Source organism: Lutjanus erythropterus, chromosome 2, assembly GCF_056507025.1.
Source record: "Lutjanus erythropterus isolate fLutEry1 chromosome 2, fLutEry1.hap2, whole genome shotgun sequence".
In the NCBI taxonomy this organism is placed as follows: Eukaryota; Metazoa; Chordata; class Actinopteri; order Lutjaniformes; family Lutjanidae; genus Lutjanus; species Lutjanus erythropterus.
In genome coordinates, this window is record NC_139318.1 from 3220352 (window position 1) to 3240547 (window position 20196).

General features: G+C 41.2%; 1 protein-coding gene across 1 annotated transcript in view; it reads right to left on the reverse strand.

The window, feature by feature from the left end:
• atxn7l2a (ataxin 7-like 2a) overlaps positions 1–20196 on the reverse strand; it is a 34425-nt gene continuing 14229 nt past the window's right edge. Inside the window, exons 6-10 of the mRNA XM_084726192.1 lie at positions 13560–13771; positions 11616–11796; positions 10232–10353; positions 3234–4218; positions 1–1075 (exon numbers count right to left, since the gene is read on the reverse strand). Of these exons, the coding sequence (XP_084582318.1) occupies positions 1058–1075; positions 3234–4218; positions 10232–10353; positions 11616–11796; positions 13560–13771 (1518 nt within the window). The 3' untranslated portion in view covers positions 1–1057. The remainder of the gene's footprint in view (positions 1076–3233; positions 4219–10231; positions 10354–11615; positions 11797–13559; positions 13772–20196) is intronic.

The following is a 20196-nucleotide window of genomic DNA, read 5'->3' on the forward strand; positions in this document are numbered from 1 at the left end:
TGTTGAACATAGTCCTGCAGTGGTTTCCTTTATTTTATCGGTTGTCATTTCATCATTTTAACACTGTCAAAGCTACAGTAGTCATAAAAGCAGAGATGAAAGTTTTAATTTTTTCTCTCTCTCTCTTTTGAAGATAATGACTACTGTTGCAGCTGGTGGCAGCTGCATAATTCAGTTCATCACAGGGAACAAAGAGGGACTCTGTTCCTGCAGACACCACCACCACTTTCTGATAAAACCAATCAGCATGTTATGGAGCGCACTGTATGTGACCGCAAAGTTTCAAACTCTACTTCAACAGAGTCTAGTTAATTTACCAAATTAAAGTGACCTTTGCTGTAACACCACAGCAGTAATAATGTAATTATCTTAACATCCCAGACACTAAAGCAGACACTGGCTCCATTATTCTGTGCTCATGTTGTGCTCCTGACCAGGTGCTGTTCAAACCTAACATGCAAATGTATTTTAAGATCTACAGGGGACCCAAAAGTTTCTAAAGATACCAGATATGGAAATCTGAAATAAAGTGATGCCCAGCTGACTCACTGTGAGCATCATATAAATTCATGTAGAGGTGTCAAAACTAGATACAGTCAGACGTTGTGGATAGTTTACTGAATGTGAAGAAAACAAAGAATTCAAGAGAAAATTTAAGATAGAAGAGTTAAAAAAAGAAAAGCAGTCACCAAAACCAAGTGTAAAGGACATTTTTAATCCATTTTTATAAACCAACATATTTAATTTAGCAGCATAACCGGATGGTCTTGAGGTATTTCTAAATCCATACTCTGAATTTTATCCCACCCTCCCACTCCCAGTTCTCCCTCAGACATTCATCCAGACAACAGATTCACACACCGACACATCCATACTGCACGAACGCTGCACATACAGACGACCTGACACACTCATACTTGAGCATTTGCTCAATAGACAAAAGGCAGGCAGACAGGCGCACACACACACTCACACACTCATACATTTGAGTCCTGTTGCCTCAGTCTTGGACTGAGCAGAGCTGGCTCCCTCATAGTGGCTTGTAAGGCAGGCACACTTAATGGTGCAGTTTTGGCTGCAGGACAGAAGAAAAAAAATTAAACTTAGTTACATCTTGACAACTAGTTTGTATATTCACTTCACAACTGTACAAACTGTGGTGGAATAAAACAAACTGACATACATGGTGTCATTTAAGTCAGAATAAGAAGAGAGAAAGAATCTGGTGGCTGGAGAAGACAACTCTTTATATTGAGCTGATATTTAAAACTTAACTCTGGCCAGCAACTCTCGATTATTTTCATTCAATCAATCTGTGGATTATTTTCTTGTTTAACTGATTAATTATTTGGTTTACAAAATGTCAGACAATGGTGAAAAATGTTGTCCAAATGTGTTTTCCAAATCCCAAGATGATGTCTGAGTGTCTTGTTTTGTCCATAAGCAAAGAGATTTGGTTTACTGTCAGAGAGGAGTAAACAAACCAGAAAATATTCACATTTAAGAAGCTGCAAGTGTCTCAAAACAATTAATAGCGGGTGATGAAATTTAACATTGATTATTATCGATTAATTGTTGCAGCTCTACTAAACTCTTTTCAGTTTTGGGGACACTATTTGTCACTGTACCTTTAAATATAATTAGCGCTGAATGATATGCAGAAAAAAATCATACTGCAATTATTTTGATAGATATTACAATATGAGTTACGATTTTAGTGGGAATTATAGGTTTTAAATTGTACTTTTACTGAAGAAAATATAAAAATACTGCTGGTTCTGTCACTGATCGTTGCCAAGAAAATGCAGCTCTTATCTGAGAGATACCCTCAGGGCAAGGTGACAAACCGTTTAGACCTTTAACACAAGTCAGTTGTAAAATATAAATTTGCCTAAATTTGACTCTTCAAGGATGTTTTTGCTTACATACAATAAAGCAGTGTCATATGACATGGGCAGCAGTTAGCTAGTTGTTTCTTTAACAAGATAAAAGAAGCAGCCACAGGTCATGAAGGGATGGTAAGAAAAAGAAAAAACAATCAAAGAAATCAGAATCAGTTTTGTTTGTCAGATTGGCAGTATTTAACCATCTGTTTCATCATGGCCTGTAGAAGCTTTACAGACGTTGTTAATGGTTTTCTGATTATTTATGAGGTACTTATTCATAGTCAGTGTATTACCTACAGTAGATGGTGGAAAACTCAGTTATATAAACCAGATAACACTCTCTTCAAAGCCACCACACACCTTTGGAATAAACAGTAATTTTACCTCACGGAGCACAGGAGGTCTGGTGTTCTATGTTTTAAAGGGTCAGTTTGGATTCACCAAAGTCACACAATAACAAAAACTAACCAACTGAGGAAGCGATAGAGCAGCAACTCCTGTGTAAAGGTAAAATTACTGCTGTGTGTGAGAGAGAGCAATGTTGGATTATACAAAGGTAGTTTCCTGATGAGAAAAGGTTGTCTGAAAGCTGTGAAAACATTCTAAATATAGCGTACACTTTAACTTGTTTGTGTTATTGTGTGACATCTGTGAATCTGAACTAACCTTTTCACTCACTTTAGTCACATAATAACACAAATAAACTAACTGATTGAGGTAGTGGTAGACCTGCGACTGCCATGTTCTGCACATATCACTTTCTCCAAACAAACAAGACTCCACTTGCCAAATCAGTAATTTTACCTCACAGAGCACAGGACTTGCTGGTCTACCACTTGATCCATCAGTTAGTTACTTTGTATTATAGTGTGACTTTGGTGTTTTAAAGGGTTAGTTCAGATTCACCATAGTCACAAAATAAACAATGCGACAGATCGAGGCAGCGGTAGACCAACAACTTCTGTGCTCTGCGAGGTATCTGTTTAAGTGAACACTATATTTAGAGTATCTTCACCACTTTACATTGCTGTCAGACAGCCATCACTTAGCTTCCTACGTCGGTACTCCTGCTGCTTCTCCAAACTGTGGCCATGTCGACCATCATCTACTATAGGTAATACACACTGACTATGGATAAGTACCTCAAATTATATGAATAATCCTTTTAATGTCAACTATACAACTTAACCACAAATCAAGGTGAGTGTTGGGGTGTGGCTTTTTTACTACTTAGGAACAAGGTCACTAACACTGTAGCTTAATTGAAAAAAGTTGCAGGTTGTAACTTTAATTATGAAATCATTTTCCCTGTCACCCTGTGTTCTGTTTTTGCTCCTCTAAACTCACCTTCTGTGTGCCCAGTTTCTTCTCCACGCCCCCAGCCAGCCCCCCGCCTTTACTGTCCTTCCAGGGGTAGAAGTTAGAGCGTGGAGAGGAGGAGGTGGCAGAGCTGGAAGAGGAGGAGGAGGGCAGGCGGTGCGCTGAGGGTTTGGAGGAGGGCGAGTGCTCCTCCATGCCGCCCCCCTTGCGTTTCTTCACCAGTCCCTGGTGCTCAAAGCCCCTCCCGCTGCCCTGCCCGTGCAGTCCTGAGTCCCCCACGCCGGCCCGGCTGTGGGAGTTGTTGGTGGCGGAGGAGGAGGAGGGGTCTGGGGGTGATGAATGGCCCAGAGGGGTGTGTGTTCGTCTGTAGGTCCAGACTGCCTTGGCGGCTGGTGAGTGGGACTCTGAGGGGGAGGGCTGGGGGCGGGGTTTGCTGCTAGGGGAAAGCGTGCCATTGGTTTGTCCATGTGGGAGAGGTGAAGGGATGGGGGGTTTAGACGAGGAAGATGAGGAGGAGGAGGAAGAGGCAGCAGAAGGTGGGCGGCCCCGGTCCTGGAGGATGATGCAGTTCCTGTCGGGGCCTGAGTGCTCCCCTTCCTGGGACGGGGCTTTGCGTTTGCGTTGGGCAGCGGCGGCAGCGGCCTCCTCCCGCAGCTTCAGCATCTGCTTGCTGGGACGCCCCACGGGATTCTTGGGTCGCCCGGAACCCACCTGACGCACCGCTGCAGGCTTACTGGGAGACACAAGGTGGCCGCCGGCGATGCTGCTGCCACTGCCCCCAGAGTTCTCTGATTGTATGGCTGTCGGGGGTCTCCCCGGACCACGACTGGAAGAAGAAGAGGAGGAGGAGGAGGATGATGCAGTTTTGAGGGAGGAGCTGATATGACTTCCTGTGCGGACCTTAGAATGTAATGAAGAGGAAGAAGAGGCGCCGATGGAGGAGGGAGATGAGGAAGTGATGGTCTTGGCTGAGGGAGGTGGAGACTGAAGGTCTGTGGCTTGAGGTATTTTCCTGGAATAAGGGAAAATAAATCAACAATCAATAAACCAAACAGACATTAGATCAGATCTAAACTTTAAACTACATATATGACCTGAATGGCATTCAGTGTCCAGTGACACTTATGGGCAATTTGTAGAGGTAAGAGGAAGATGATGTGAGATTTTGGTTCTTGATTATAAATTATATGTGGGGGTTCAGGGGTACAGTAACTAACATGTACAGACCTGCTGAATTCCATTTCATTGTGAACATTGTGAAGCTCAATGATCCTACAGCTTTTCCAGCACCTTCAGGGTTCAGCTTTGTTTTTTTCTTTTTTTTCCCCACTTGCCCAGTCAGACAAGTGGGTCAGAAATCTCTTTGCCCAAAGTCAATTTTTATTTGCCCCGGTATACATACTAAAGTTATATTAAATCTGGGGCTGGAATGTCTGTAAAACGTCAGAAAACAGTGAAAAACGTCCAAGGTGATGTCTTTAAATATCTTGTTTTACTAAAACACAAAGATATTCAGTTGAATATGACAATAAATTAAGAAAATGTGGGAAAACTGTTTTCTGCCATTCCGCATGAAAAATTACTTCAACCACTGATGAAAATAGTTACACTGTTCAATTCTTTTTTACCCCTAGTCCAGTCCAACACGCAAACTGCCAGATTTACTTGCCTGACACTGCATTTTCATTTAATTTCTTCATCACATCAAATCAGATGTTACTGTGATATAAACAACCAAAGTTATGTTTGTGGTAGCATTTTACAGAAGAATGAGAAATTAAAAGAAAACACTTAAGTTTCAGGTTTCAAAATGTGTCACCTGTCTGTAAGTAAGTCCTATATAACACAGATGAGTCAGTATGAATAGGATTGTTCTGATTATCAGTATTGATAAAGGCCTCAGATACTGCCTATAAAATGCCCATGAGCACCGTGGAGCAAGACAGATTCAAGAAATTAATTAAAACGCTAGACCGCAGGTACGAGCTCCCAGGCAGGAAATATTTCTCTTTACTTCTCTCTACTTCTCTGTCAGTTTGTTTTTTTGTATTAGGTTGTACCACTACAAACATCTGAGGTTGAAATTTTTGCTGCCCTGGGAATTTGATGTGATAGAAAGTCACAGATTTTACTTTTATTTACATTTTTTGCATGTTTTAGGTTGTTTTAATTAGTTGTTTGAAAAACAAAGTTAGAGGAGGTACCACTTCCCAAAAATGTAGCCAAAACTGGCGGCTCAGGCTTAAAAAACAAAACAAAACTGGAGAATGTTTGCACTAGGTGATACAAGGTGTACGGCTTCACTTTATTTTCCTTTTACACTAGAGGGCAATGAACAAAGCATGTTTGCTTGTTTAAAGTGTTATTACAAACTGTTTGCACAATTCTTTACATTATATTACCCAATTTTATGTTAATAAACTATATTCTAAGTTCATCTAATGAATCATTTGGTTTCTTCAGGTGTCAGACTTTATCAGGATACTTTTCAAACTCACAGCATTATCAAATTACATATTGTGATAAATATTGATATCGATCAATATGGGAAAAATCATCGTGATAATATTTTTTTCCATATCACCCAGCCCTAATTGGAACATCTAAATATAAAATTAATTCCAACGATCACCAGACAAATAACTTCAATTTCAATCAAATCCTTTTCAAGTGAGGCTTGAGTGGAGTCATCTTGCAGAAGGCAAAAGCACCCAGGCTCTCAGACTTATTTTATTTCTTTATCTAAAAAGCAAACTATTCAGTCAGAGAGTGATTTATTATGAAAGTAATGCATGACAATTTCAAGCAGTTTGAAGCACCTAATCCAAAATCCTTTCAATCCTTGAAAATATTACAGTAACATTCAAGTGTTAAAGGATTTCCAGCACCCATAAGAACCCTGGAAATTGCTTAGTCACACTTGACAGATTTTTGGTTGCACCCCAGAACTCTTATTGTACTGATACTATGGCTGCATAATTATTTTCATTGTCTATTCATCTGTTGAATTTTCCACTGACTTTGAAACTTTTCTGATGCGTCTCCATTGGAATTCAGTGTAACTGCTGTGAATCCAAACTGACTACAAATGCTGCCCTACAAGCCACAAACCTTTCAAAGCCACATTTCGAAATGACACAAAACATAGATTTTCTGTGGACAATTATGTTTATGTGAAAAAGTTATCTGTTGTAACTAATCTGCTGTTCTTATTCTTGTTTTCACACTGCCCTTGTGTTCCTGCTGTTCTTCTTTTGTTTGATTTAAAAAACAATTACACCAAGTTCAAGAACCAAGTTCAAATAAGGGCTGCATTATCTCAAAATTATCTTGCTCCCAACATGTGACAATTAATCGAAATTGCGATTTCAGACAACGCGATCAAGTGATCGCCAAAGCTGCGTTTTTTTGCAGTGCTCCTGAGGGCTGTACTACGAAGCAAGCTCAACACAGCCAGGCTTTCTTTGTATGATCTGGATCGACAAAGCCTAAAACCGCAATCAGAGATAACGGGTATCACGACGGTGGTTATCAACTCACTTTCTTAATCCAGGCTTTCGTCTTCAGACTCTGTGCGCGCTCACATAAAAGGGGCGTTTGTTGCGTCATTTCACTCTTCTTCCATGAAATGAAGTGATCGCGAGCCACTTACTTAAGTCAAAATGATCAAGTTGTTATAATTATGAGCTGTGGAAAGTATACTAAATACATTACGGCAAAAAACAACATTGTTGCTGCAAATAAAGCAGGAGAAGAAGAATGATGTCAGAAAATTACTGATCCACTAAATGTGGTCTTAATACTGCCGTTTATTCTAACATGAAAACTGCACATTAAACAATAAAACTCCATCCAGCAGATTTAAACATGATGAAGTCTGTCTGACACTGTCCTATGATGACAGAGACGTGGACATCACTGAAGTTTTTGGCTAAACGAATGTAAAATGAGTGTTACTGATTTAAGATTGTCTGTGATAAATGATGATGAATTTTCTAATCAGTGATCTGAGCTGCAAAATCACCAAGACAAAACAGATAACAGTAAAAAGTATTCAAAGTGTCTGTAGTTGCTTCATCATTATTTTACTGTGTGGATTATATACGATGTAAATTTAAAGTGTTAATATGATCTGGAGCAAACGGGGAAAATGACTCTGCATCACCAAACGGAGGTTACCGTCATGACAGCGTGATGCATACAGTTTGTACCGCTGTTTAATTTTTACATTATACGAATTCGTTCGGTGATATAACGAACATACAGCTCAGCAACTTTTCATTTTTAATGTCTTCTCTCAGTTTAAAAGCTATATCGCTCATAAACAACCTTGTTAGGACAATTATAAGTTAAAGAACGGCGCGTTTTACTGACGATTTAATCTGAAACTCTTAACATAACCTGCTGCCGACCAGGTCATGAGTTTAGCATAAGTTACCATGGTGATCTAGCAGGTTAAAAGAGAGCCACTTTCGTGACACTGAAAACCCTGGATTTAGACTCAACATAGCTCGCTAACACATTAATCTCGCTTCGTAGTTACACTCCTCTGACGTGCATCATAACCAACAATGCAACGAACGTCATATGGAACTTAATGAATGGACCAGACCTGTGTGTGTGTGTGTGTGTGTGTGTGTTTGTTTGTTTATTAATTTATTTATTTATACGGATTTAATGTGATGTGTGCGAATTGTCTTCAGTATAGTCAGTAGTTTTTCTCTTAATGTTATTTTTCTTTAAGCCCTCACAAATACCTAGTTTGAATAATTAATAATGATTGTAAATGTTACTATACATTGTGAATATTGCACTGAAACTTGATTTGAAGAAAAAATCGTGAATCGAATTGAAATCGCAATATCTGCCAGAAAAATCGCAATTAGATCTTTTCCTAAAATCGTTCAGCCCTACAATTAAGCATGCTAGTCTTGGTTTAAAAAATGTTGTATATGCACGCTGAAGCACAGATCTGCCACTAACTAGGCTTCTGCAGGGTTGTGATGTTCAGAAGACAAATTCTTCCAATGAGCCTCGTCTTGCATGCATGTAAATTCAGTCGATATCAGCTGATATTCAGGGAAGCCAGTCTTAATCTTCCTGCCAACATCACAGACTCTTCACCACTGCTATTCTGGGCAGCAGAAAGCACCATCTGCTTCATCTATTAGTGACTAAGCGGTGGGTTACACTCAAGTTTATCTGTTAGTGTTACCAATACAGAGGATCTGATGTAACAAACCCTCATCTATTTACAGGAAGAATCACAGAAACAAAGAAACTGAGACTGGATGGAGGTGGACAGGGAGTGGTGCGCTCCATCTGGTACAATCCACCAATTATCATTCAGCAGCGAGCATGTTGAACATGTCACTGTGGGCTAGAAGATTTCAACTGCGTGATCAGGATGGTGGTGGAGTGTATGTCATTTAAAGAAGCAGCCAATTTGCATCAGTGGGCTGAACATTTGTAGTGTAGGCAAGTCAGCCATCCAACACTGACAGCTCATTTCTATCACAGATTAGAACCAGCTCAGTATACTGGAGAGCAGGCAGAGCCAATTCTGTAATGTTGGAGCATTGCTTTAGGCTGATTTTATTCAACTGATACGTCATTTATTCTTGAGAATTGGGGCAAAACTGTATTTTGATTTTTACTCTTCAATTATGCTGGAAAATATATTTTAAAAGATCAAAGTCTTGGCTCTTAAACCTTGTGACGGACCAACTTCTTAGTGATTACATTTTTTATTAAATGCAGGGAGATGACAAAATGTTGCATTTTTCATTTCTCAGCATAGTCTTGGTGAGCAGCTATTTTATTTTTTAAAGTGTCTCAGAGTTCTCTTAATGTTAATCAAAATACACATTTTTAAACCACAATTCTTATTTAGCTTTGATTTAGAAGGGCTACAGAGTTGACATGTTATGGCTGAGACACATCTGATAGAAATTTTATTGAATGGATTTGTGGGGGAAAAAAAGTTTACCAGTGTTTTGAGCAGTATTCCTGCCTTTTTTAAACAAGGAATTGAGACCTTAGGGTACAGCTAACCCTTTTTATGCCTGATTAAATCATGTTTTTATAAAAATCTGACAGAAAATCTGGGACACAACTTTAAAGCCTAATATTTTCATTAAAAAAATCTATTTAAAACAAAGAGGATTATAATAGCACATTTTTATATGTATGTTTCGGAAGGTTTTAAGTTTTAGATTTTGAAGGCTTTAAGTTGTGAATTCTTATCTGGGACAAGCCTGTTTTCTGGCACTTTTGACATTAAAAAATTAAAGCAAAGCAAAATATTACATAATTTGCACATATTTCATGAACAGATTTTGCGATGCATATGCATATATTTTTTAATGTCTTAAATATACATTTAAAAGACTATATGGTTACTAAAAATAATAGATAACTACAGGTCAAGTGTACAGTATATATAATGGTGTGCTATGAACCCCATTTGTAAGTCCTTTTTATGACTTAATTTTATTCCCCCCATACTTTTTTATTCATTTATTTTCTTCTCTTCTTTTTTCTTTTACTTATTCTCAATTGATCTTATGTTGTTTACATTATTAAGAGAATGGTACTTTATATATGTGTGCGCATGTATGGATGTAGATATTTGTATGAATGGTAATATGTTATGTGTTCAAAAAGACAATAAATATAGTTGTTAAAAAATGCACATATTTCATATACATAGAAATCCTTAAAGAAAACATTTTCACTAAATAAAATTGAGTTACAGTGTTGGTACTAATATTTTTTTGTTATACTAAAGGTTTGTGTTGAAAAATATATTCCTAGTTCTCAAAGACAGGTTATGAAAAAGTATCAGTGGAACACTGTGTATTCGGACCATCACTAAAATCCTATAAAACAGTTTACATAAAGTTTTTACTATATAAATATCAGTGAGAAAAGTAGTCAAGTTTTTTTTCCTGATAAGATCTTAATGATTAGTACCATACAAGCAGAACACAGTCAAAGTGGCAGAGCAGGATTATGTTTCTTACTTCCAGAGATGGGCGCTGATGTGCTGCTCCAGCATGCTGCTGAGAGCCGACCTCAGGTGATGAAGTCTCCTGTCAAACGTGTAGATGCCGTGACCCAACGCATGGCTGCCAAATGAGCATACCTAGAGAAAGAACATTTGTTGTGAATGTGTTATAGGTTAACGGTCTCTTCTTGTTGGTGGCTCATAGCTGCAGTCAAATCACATTTGATTTGTGTCTTGTTTTGTTGTATTTCTGGGTAAAACAGGATAAAAAACAGAGCTCTGTAGGAACAGCTCAAAACAAACAGTTCTACAAACTGGACTGCACATTACCCTCCATCTCCTTATATCAACTTAATAAAACAATACATGTGGTGAGAATAACTTAGGCCTTCTTCTGGGTACACATAAAACCACAATACTTTGACACTTTTATCCTCTGCCTGAGCATGTGAAAATAATAAAATAAATAAAGAGCGATGGATTGCTGTGAAAACAGCAGATCAACTTATTACCAGTATGACATTTCTATTGTCCACCTTCACTATGATATGGGAGTAATGAGGAAGTGCTGAAATATAAGACAAGATCAGGATGATCAAGATAAATCTCCAATACAGCCATCATTTTCAGTCAGGTATGGAAAGCTACCTCCCACAAAGACATGCAGGAAGATGTAGCGGTCCACTGAGCAGCACTGCGTGCACAAACATGATTTACCACCATCAGTCCTCACAGGGAACGGTTACCCGTGGTTTCATCACAACAGACATTGTCTTCTTTTCAGAACAACAGTGCTGCAATCTGAGGACACAATATTGGAAACTGGAGAAATTCTGCAAAAACAACATGGCGATGGACCTAGTATGTTTCATCATGTTGCATCAATGTGGATTATTATCTAATTATTTAAAAAAAAGTGATAAGGTATTTCATGACACCATAAACTCATGGCACGATAAAACCAGGATAAAAGAAAAATCACAGTATGACATTTATCATGATATTATGAAACAAAGAAAAATGACAACTTGAAAAACAGTCAATAAACCTGATGTGTGCAACATTTTTTTGTTTGTATAAAATTAGTTACTGCTTTTAACCTAAAGCACTTCAGCTTTCCTTCTCTTTAATATAGAATTAAGTAGCAGCCATTACTTAAGAATGTGCTAAAAAAAATTGTCTTTAACAAATATTTGAATTATGTTCAACTGCACAACAAAAACAATGCAGTCAGTAGCAGTCCTTTTATAAATAAATTAAAATTAATAAAACAAAAAGTAGCTCAGAGACAGTTAGTGCCTCTGGATGTAAAAAAAATGCTTATTGCTACTTTAAACATTGAGAAAACATAACTAAATAAAATATTTTCTCACTCTCAAACCCAAGTACAAACTGCTCACCGCGAGTGGTTTGGGATGTGCAGCAGACGATGGGAACTCAACAGGCTCCTCTGGTCCTTCTGCGTCACTTTCATCACTGGAGATTCGCCCGTGGACGAGAGGCGAGGGAGCACGGACACTTCCCTCATCCTGCCGCTGCTTCTCCTCCTCTGGGGTGCTCTCTGACACCGCCGTAGACCGACTGGAAAAAACAAACAAATTCAACTCATTTTTTTAAAATATACAACTTCCAGGATGATGATCTAAATTAAGCTCAAACACTTATTACATCTGCCAGGGTGGTTCTGTTTTTGAAAACAATAGAGTGGAAGTGCTGCTAGGTCAGTCTGTTGGTCACATACAGGTGCTCTTTGGATTTACCCCTACTCTCATCTCCTCTTCCTTGCATTCCCCTCCCTTCCCCCCTTTTTTCCCCCTCCTCCTCCTTTTTTCCCCCATTATTTTTACTTCCTTGGTGTTTGACCAATAAGCTTGCACATTGACAGGGACCTACCCTCGATACACGATGGTCATTTTTTTTCTCTTTTTGTCATGTAAAATGAAAGCATTTCAATTTTGTACAAACCTTAAAATGTCCCTTGGATTTTTTTTGAAAGAGATTTGCATTTTTCATTTTTATAGAGACTGTTTCATCCATGCAACGAGCCCTTCACTAGAAGAACAAGAGGTTCTGTTTTTTGGTTTGGTTGGTTTATCTGTGTCAGCAGAACGACAGAAAAACGAATGGCCTGATGGACCAAAGAAGAACCCACTTAAGTTTGATGCTGATCTGAATCACAGGGTGGATACACAAATTATTTTTCACTTTTGTTAATATTGTGAGATAGATCGATTGTAACACTGGTGTGTATGAATAAATGGACTGTGTGCTGCGTGTGCTGTAACTAAGCAGACCTTAGAATGCCCTAATTGAACAATAAGAATCCAGTATTTAACAAAGCTGTGTTATAAAACCAAAATAAGCCTATTTACATATATCCAGACATATATAGAGGTTGTGGTTACAGATTTGCATATCATAGAAGACAGCACTGTTTGCCTTGGCAGAGGTCTGTGCATTGTGCCCTTCTAGTTCTCCATGCTTCCATTCGAATTTTCTAGTTCCTTCTCACTGTCAGCATCACTTGTCGAGTTTTATTCAATTTCCTTTTTTTCTACCAGGGTTTTAGGATAAGGAATGTGTGTATATTAATTATTAATTATACACCCGAGTGGCAGTTCATTAGGTTCAGCCATCAATGAATCCTACATTCATGAAGGTTTTAGTACTCTGTTTGTGTTGAAACTGTTTTAGAGTTGATTTAACATCATTTAGGAGGATGCAGTCTGTAGTGCTGCTTAACTGCACTGCTTTATACAGATTAAACTATTTGAACCGTTCTAACCTTCAAGACTGTTGTATTGTATTGTTTATTTATTCTTCTTTATTCAGATAAAGAGATACAGAGCACAGGACAATATGAGCGAGAACCATAGAGAAGTGAAAGTGAAAGAGGATATATTTGGTGACTACAGCAACAGTTTAACCCAGACAGTCAGCAGGTCAAGTGTGGACTGAACATTTGCTCAATATATCTGAAACTTCCACTGTATGTGAAGAGTGGAAGTAAGCTTGGCAAAAAATGATCTCCCTGTCTAATGTTGAGTACATGCTGACCACGCTTCACTGCTGCAAGCCAAGTTATTTGTTTGATCAACTAAAGTGGTTTAAACAAACTTGTTACTGTGTGTGTGTGTGTGCGTGTGTGTGTGTGTGTGTGTGTGTGTGTGTGTGTGTGTGGGCAGTAAAAGTGCGGCTGTTAAAAAAACTGAAGAAAAGATTATATTAGTTAAACACAACAAAATATTTAGAGTCTTTTTTTTAACCTGATTTATGTGCAGATAAATTTACACTTAACGTGTAGAAACACCCTCGCTGCACACGCTTCAGTAAAGCTCACTAACCTGAATGCAGGGAGGCTGGCCAGAGGTCTCCTGCAGTGTGGGGCCCCAGCCTGCTCCCTTGGGGCCTCTGGGCTGGGGGAACGTCCAGTGGAGGAGCCTCCCTCAAGGGATTGGGCCCCTTTCTCACGGACCTTGGTCTTGAGTTCTGCCACCAGCTGGTCAAAGTTCTTGCTGCGGCCCACCACCTTCCTTCGCTGGTGGATGGAGTGGATCTGAGGAGGAGGACACAGGACAGAGGCAGTCAGTTAGGATGTAAATGACTCAAACTTGTACCAGGTGGGTGTCGCAAAACTGTGGAGTGGCCTGCCAAGCGAGAAGGCTGGCTAAAACCGCAATGTGATTGTTTTTTTTGTTTTTTTATTAAGATGTCTCACTTTAGGTGTAAAGCTGCTGCTTTCAGACAGCACCTACCACAGGCTACATGTACACAAGCCACTCAAATCTCATCAATCAAATATAGTGGGTTAAAACAGACGAAATCAGTATGACACAATAAGTCTGACTATCTAATATCATACTAGGGCTGCACAATTTTGAAAAAATATCTAATTATTTTGGTTGATCAGGCAATTGCGATATTAGAGGTAATGATTATTTTCACATCATTATTCTTATTTTGATTGAAAAACGTTTTTTTTGCAGGAATCTGAACCTACACCTGATGTGTAGGTCAGGACCGCCCTGCCTCATTACATTTCTTCATTTAAATGTCTTTTGCCTTTAACAAATATTGTACATCCTGCAATTTGAAAATTGCAGAAAGCCTTCTAAGTCATAGAACTTCGACTAATTGTGCAGCTCTAATCATAAACATTGTTAACTGGCCCAAATTAGGGTTGCAACTGTGTATTGTGGTATGAAAATTAACATAACCGTACCATGTACATTTCCATATCTACTAGTCCAGGCCAAAAATCAAAAGCAATATAGACATGATATATATATAGATACAGACATGTCATCAAGAGCAATAAAAAAGTAGTTTGATAAAAAGTTTCCACTAGTTTCATGTAAGTGCATTGAATGCAACCCACTATGAAAAACAATAATGAATAGATCCCAGTTCATAAACAGCCTGTCATATCCCTTAATAATGGAGCAAGCTGGGGTGACATGTCCATCCATCCATCCATTGTCTTCCACTTATCCGGGGCCAGGTCGCGGGGGCAGCAGTCTGAGCAGGGACACCCAGACTTCCCTCTCCCTGGACACTTCCTCCAGGTGTGTGGAGGGACCCCAAGGCATTCCCAGGCCAGCTGAGTGACATAGTAACTCCATAATACATATATATATACATATACCGCATTACTGCTGCCGCCGCACCAATCCATCTGTCAATCTCGTGTTCCATCCTCCCCTCACTCGTAAACAAGACCCCAAGACACGGAGGGAGCAAGCCACCTTTTTCCGGTCGAGAACCATGGCCTTGGACTTGGAGGTGCTGATTCTCATCCCAGCCGCTTCGCACTCGGCTGCAAACCGCCCCAGTACATGCTGAAGGTCCTGGTTCGAAGGAGCCAACAGGACAACATCATCTGCAAAAAGCAGAGATGAAATCCTGTGGTCCCCGAACCAGACTCCCTCCGGCCCCTGGCTGCACCTAGAAATTCTGTCCATAAAAATAATGAGCAGAACCGGTGACAAAGGGCAGCCCTGCTGGAGTCCAACATGCACCGGGAACAGGTCTGACTTACTGCCGGCAATGCGAACCAAGCTCCTGCTCCAGTCATACAGAGACCATACGGCCCTTAGCAGAGGGCTCCGAACTCCATACTCCCGAAGCACCTCCCACAGAATGCCACGAGGGACACGGTCGAATGCCTTCTCCAAGTCCACAAAACACATGTGGACTGGTTGGGCAAACTCCCATGAACCCTCAAGCACCCTGTAGAGGGTATAGAGCTGGTCCAGTGTTCCATGACCAGGACGAAAACCGCATTGTTCCTCCTGGATCCGAGGTTCAACTATCAGCCGAATTCTCCTCTCCAGTACCCTGGAATAGACTTTACCAGGGAGGCTGAGGAGTGTGATCCCCCTGTAGTTGGAGCACACCCTCCGGTACCACTTCTTAAATAGAGGGACCACTACCCCGGTCCCCAACTGCCACGCAACATTGCAGAGGCGTGTCAACCAAGACAGCCCTACAACATCCAAAGACTTGAGGTACTCAGGGCGGATCTCACCCACCCCCGGTGCCTTGCCACTGAGGAGCTTCCGAACTACCTCAGTGACTTCAGCTTGGGTGATGAATGAGTCAGCCTCTGGGTCCCCAGCCTCTGCTTCCTCTACGCAAGGCTTGTCAGTGGGATTGAGGAGATCCTCGAAGTATTCCTTCCACCGTCCGACAATATCCCCAGTCGAAGTCAACAGCTCCCCACCACCACTGTAAACAGTGTTGGCAGGGTACTGCTTCCCCCTTCTGAGGCGCCGGACAGTTTGCCAGAATCTCCTCGAGGCCGACCGGTAGTCCTCTTCCATGGCCTCCCCGAACTTTTCCCATACCCGAGTTTTTGCTTCCGCAACCACCCGGGCAGCAGTGCACTTGGCCTGCCGGTAACCGTCGGCTGCCTCAGGAGTCCCACAAGCCAACCAAGCTCGATAAGACTCCTTCTTCAGTCTGATGAAACCCCACACCTCCGGTGTCCACCACCGGGTTCAGGGATTGCCGCCGGGACAGGCACTGGAGACCTTACGGCCACAGCTCCGAATGGCCACGTCAACAATAGAGGCAGAGAACATGGTCCATTCGGACTCCATGTCTCCAGCCTCCCTCGGGATCTGGTCAAAGCTCTCCTGGAGGTGAGAGTTGAAGACCCCTCTGACAGATGGTTCCACCAGACGTTCCCAACAGACCCTCACAGTACGTTTCGGCCTGCCAAGTCTGTCCAGCTTCCTCCCCTGCCAGCAGATCCAACTCACCACCAGGTGGTGATCAGTTGACAGCTCAGCCCCTCTCTTCACCCGAGTGTCCAAGACAAACGGCCGGAGGTCAGTTGACACGACCACAAAGTCGATCAATGACCTCCAACCTAGGGCGTCCCCGTGCCACGTGCACTGGTGGACACCCACATGCTTGAACATGGTGTTCGTTATGGACAAACTGTGACTAGCACAGAAGTCCAATAACAGAACACCACTCTGGTTCAGATTGGGGGGGGGCCGTTCCTCCCAATCACGCCCCTCCAGGTAACACTGTCGCCACCCACGTGAGCGTTGAAGTCCCCCAGCAGAACGACGGAGTCCCCAGTCGGAGCACTTTCCAGCACCCCTCCCAAGGTCTCCAAGAAGGCCGGGTACTCTGCACTGCTGTTTGGCCCATAGGCCGAAACAACAGTGAGGCACCTATACCCGACCAGAAGGTGCAGGGCAGCGATCCTCTCGTTCACCGGGGAAAACTCCAACACATGGCGGCTGAGCTGGGGGCTATAAGCAAGCCCACACCAGCCTGCCGCCTCTCACCGTGGGCAACTCCAGAGTAGAAAAGAGTCCAGCCTCTCTCAAGGAGTTGTGTTCCAGAGCCCCGACTGTGCGTGGAGGTGAGCCCGACTCTCTAGCTGGTACCGCTCAACCTCCCGCACTAGCTCAGGCTCCTTCCCCCCCAGTGAGGTGACATTCCATGTCCCCACTGTGAGATTCCATGTCCTGGGATTGGGTCGTCGGGGCCCCCGCCCACGACTGCCACCCAAACCACATTGCATCGGCCCCTTCTGAACCCTGCCGCGGGTAATGGGCCTACGGGAAGGCGGGCCCACGTTGCTCCTTCGGGCTGGGCCCGGCCACCAGGCGCTCGCCTGCGAGCCCCGACCCCAGGCCTGGCTCCAGGGTGGGGCCCCGGTAACGTCAATCCGGGCGACGTGAACATCCCTGATGTTGAACTATTCATTGGGGGCGTTGGAACCGCTCTTAGTCTGACCCATCACCTAGGACCTGTTTGCCTTGGGAGACCCTACCAGGGGCAACAAGCCCCCAACAACATAGCTGCTAAGATCATTCAGGTTCTCAAACCCCTCCACCATGATAAGGTGGCAGTTCAAGGGGGGGGGTGACATGTCAACAGCCGATAATTTAAGGTGTGTTGTTCGATTGCCCCACTGAAAAGTGAGGAACAGCTTGGAGTGACACAACATGAGACAACAGAAATCTCAGGCTCGGACTACTACCACTGCGAACTAGTAATTAATTTCATCACTTTTGCCACTTACACACACAGAGTATGTAATATGTCACCAGTCACAACCCACATAATCAATAATTATCGATATCGATTCATACAAAACTTCAGCAGACCTTTTATCTACAGTATGGAATTCTACAGTTTATATCAAGTTTCATGTCTGTCAGGACACAATCTTTGTAAAATTGTAATACAACGTTCTGCTTCATTCCTTTAAGGGTCATTATAAATGATCAGACTTGTGGTTTATTGCCAAATAAGTTTTTAGCATATAAAGAATTTGTTCTATATTAGTAAATATCATGGTATACAGTATTATGCAATTATTGAGAGAGTTATTGTTACCAAAAATCTTGTACAGTTTATCTGTGGTGGGATCCATAAGAATGTGTGAAACTGGATTAAAATTAGGTATCAGGTCAACAACATTAAACACAAAATAAAAACAAATAATAACGGAAACTAACTTAGTTGGGGAAATTTGTGGTAAACACAAAATTAAGGCAGGCAGGAGAGTCTTGCCAAACAATGGAAAATATTTAAAAGAAAATTCTACTGTGCAAAATATTTCAACCTCAGATTTCTGCTATGATCATGTCATTAGGTGAAATGAAACTTGTTGCTGCTGTTTATTTCAGCTCTATAGTTTGCTTGCAGGTCACAGCTCTGTGCATTAGGAGACATCCCACTGCTTTATGAGACTTTACCCACAGCAAACAAACAAAGGATCAGAAATGAATCAGGTTTTAAACTGTTGATCCTGTGTCATCAACAATGTCTGGATCTGATTGTGCTGAGAAAATCTCAGAGTTTATTTATTAACCTAACAACAACACGAATGACATGCCCATCATGTTCAGACTGCCAGTACAAATCCATTTTTTGGCATATCCAGATTGATTAGAAAGTCTGGACAGGAAAAAAAAACATGAAATGCAATTTTTGCTCTGCATCCAAGCCACATTTGGAGGTGGACAACATTGTAAACTGGCAATAACAAGTGGGGACAAGTCCTCCACTGTAAGTTGATCAGCTGTTTATAATTATCAATTATCTGTCAAAGTAAAGTTAAGCCTGTTATGCTGAAAACAAAAGCCAACTGCTCTGAAATAACACAATCTGGATGATGAGTTCAGTGGCTGCCTGTCTCACTGCCTGCCAAACTCCATAATATTTTGCTCAGTTTCACTGTTATAAACATCTACTTCTCCTACAAGATTAATAATTATTTTTTACAACACATAAACAGACACTTATTCATTTGGCAAACATTCAGCATCAATTTGAACAGACAAGTTATGGATTGGAAATTTCAAAAGGAGGATACTGTGGCTGTAGAGTTGTTGTCAGTAGCAAGTATTTAAATTTAACATGTCTGCTTAATTTCTGATGGTAATTTTATATTTTATTACAGTAAATATATTACAGATTTCTCCTTTAATTGTTTATTAAATACTGTGGGAGCACATTCAAGAGGCTTTTATTAAGTAGCACAGCTGTGGTTTTCACTGATCTTATGCATCAGTGTTGCTTTTAAACAACATATTTCCATTTCAATCATTCTAAATGAAGAGATAAAATGACTACATTACATATTTCCTTGCACGCAGCAGGTGGAGGAGGGAACACGTCCCCCCATGGAGAGCATGTTCACCTACAGAGCAGGTAGAAGATGCAGCCTGTTTTCCTGCATGTCTTTCCCGTCACTCCTGTCATTTCCTGTTAATCAGGTCATCCTGTCTGTGCTCGGCTGGATGTGGCCTCTCACACTCACTTCCTCCTTCACTTCACACACCAGCCACCATATAAGGACTCTTCCTGTGCTGGGAGCCATTTTCACCACTCAGTATCAGCCAGTGCTGATCAGTAACCAGGAGCACTGGCAGTGGTTTGATTCATTTGAAAACATTTACTCTCATAACAAACTGTTATCATGATTTTTTCCAATTTATCCAGAGTGGTGACTGTCACAAATGTAAAATATGAAATAAATCAAACTCCTTTACATAATACTAAGCATCTGTGGAAATGTTTCACTTGGCACATGAAGTATTACATGATCATAGAGAAAAATACACAGAGGAACTCATCAACTGGCACCGACTCAACAAGAGTGAATTTTAAAGTAAATTGCTGGCATCAGATTTTTGCCTGTGAATCAATGAAAGTGTTTGGCTTGGATTGATATACTACTGTCACATTATTGGTATTGACCAAATGGAGCTTTAAAGGGACAGTTGACCCCCAAAAATCAACAATGCATATTCTCTCCAATATAACAGTACAAAATGGCACTTGGCTTCTAGTTGCCCAAAAAAACCCCAAAAAATACATCTGAAAAATTCAAAACCAGTGTCTCTTTCCAAAAATCATGACCCCATTACTAATTCACAGACCTTGTTGTGAGATGTTTCATATAGGAACTACTTTCTGTTAGGAAGAGGAAGAACAGGCACTGGTGTT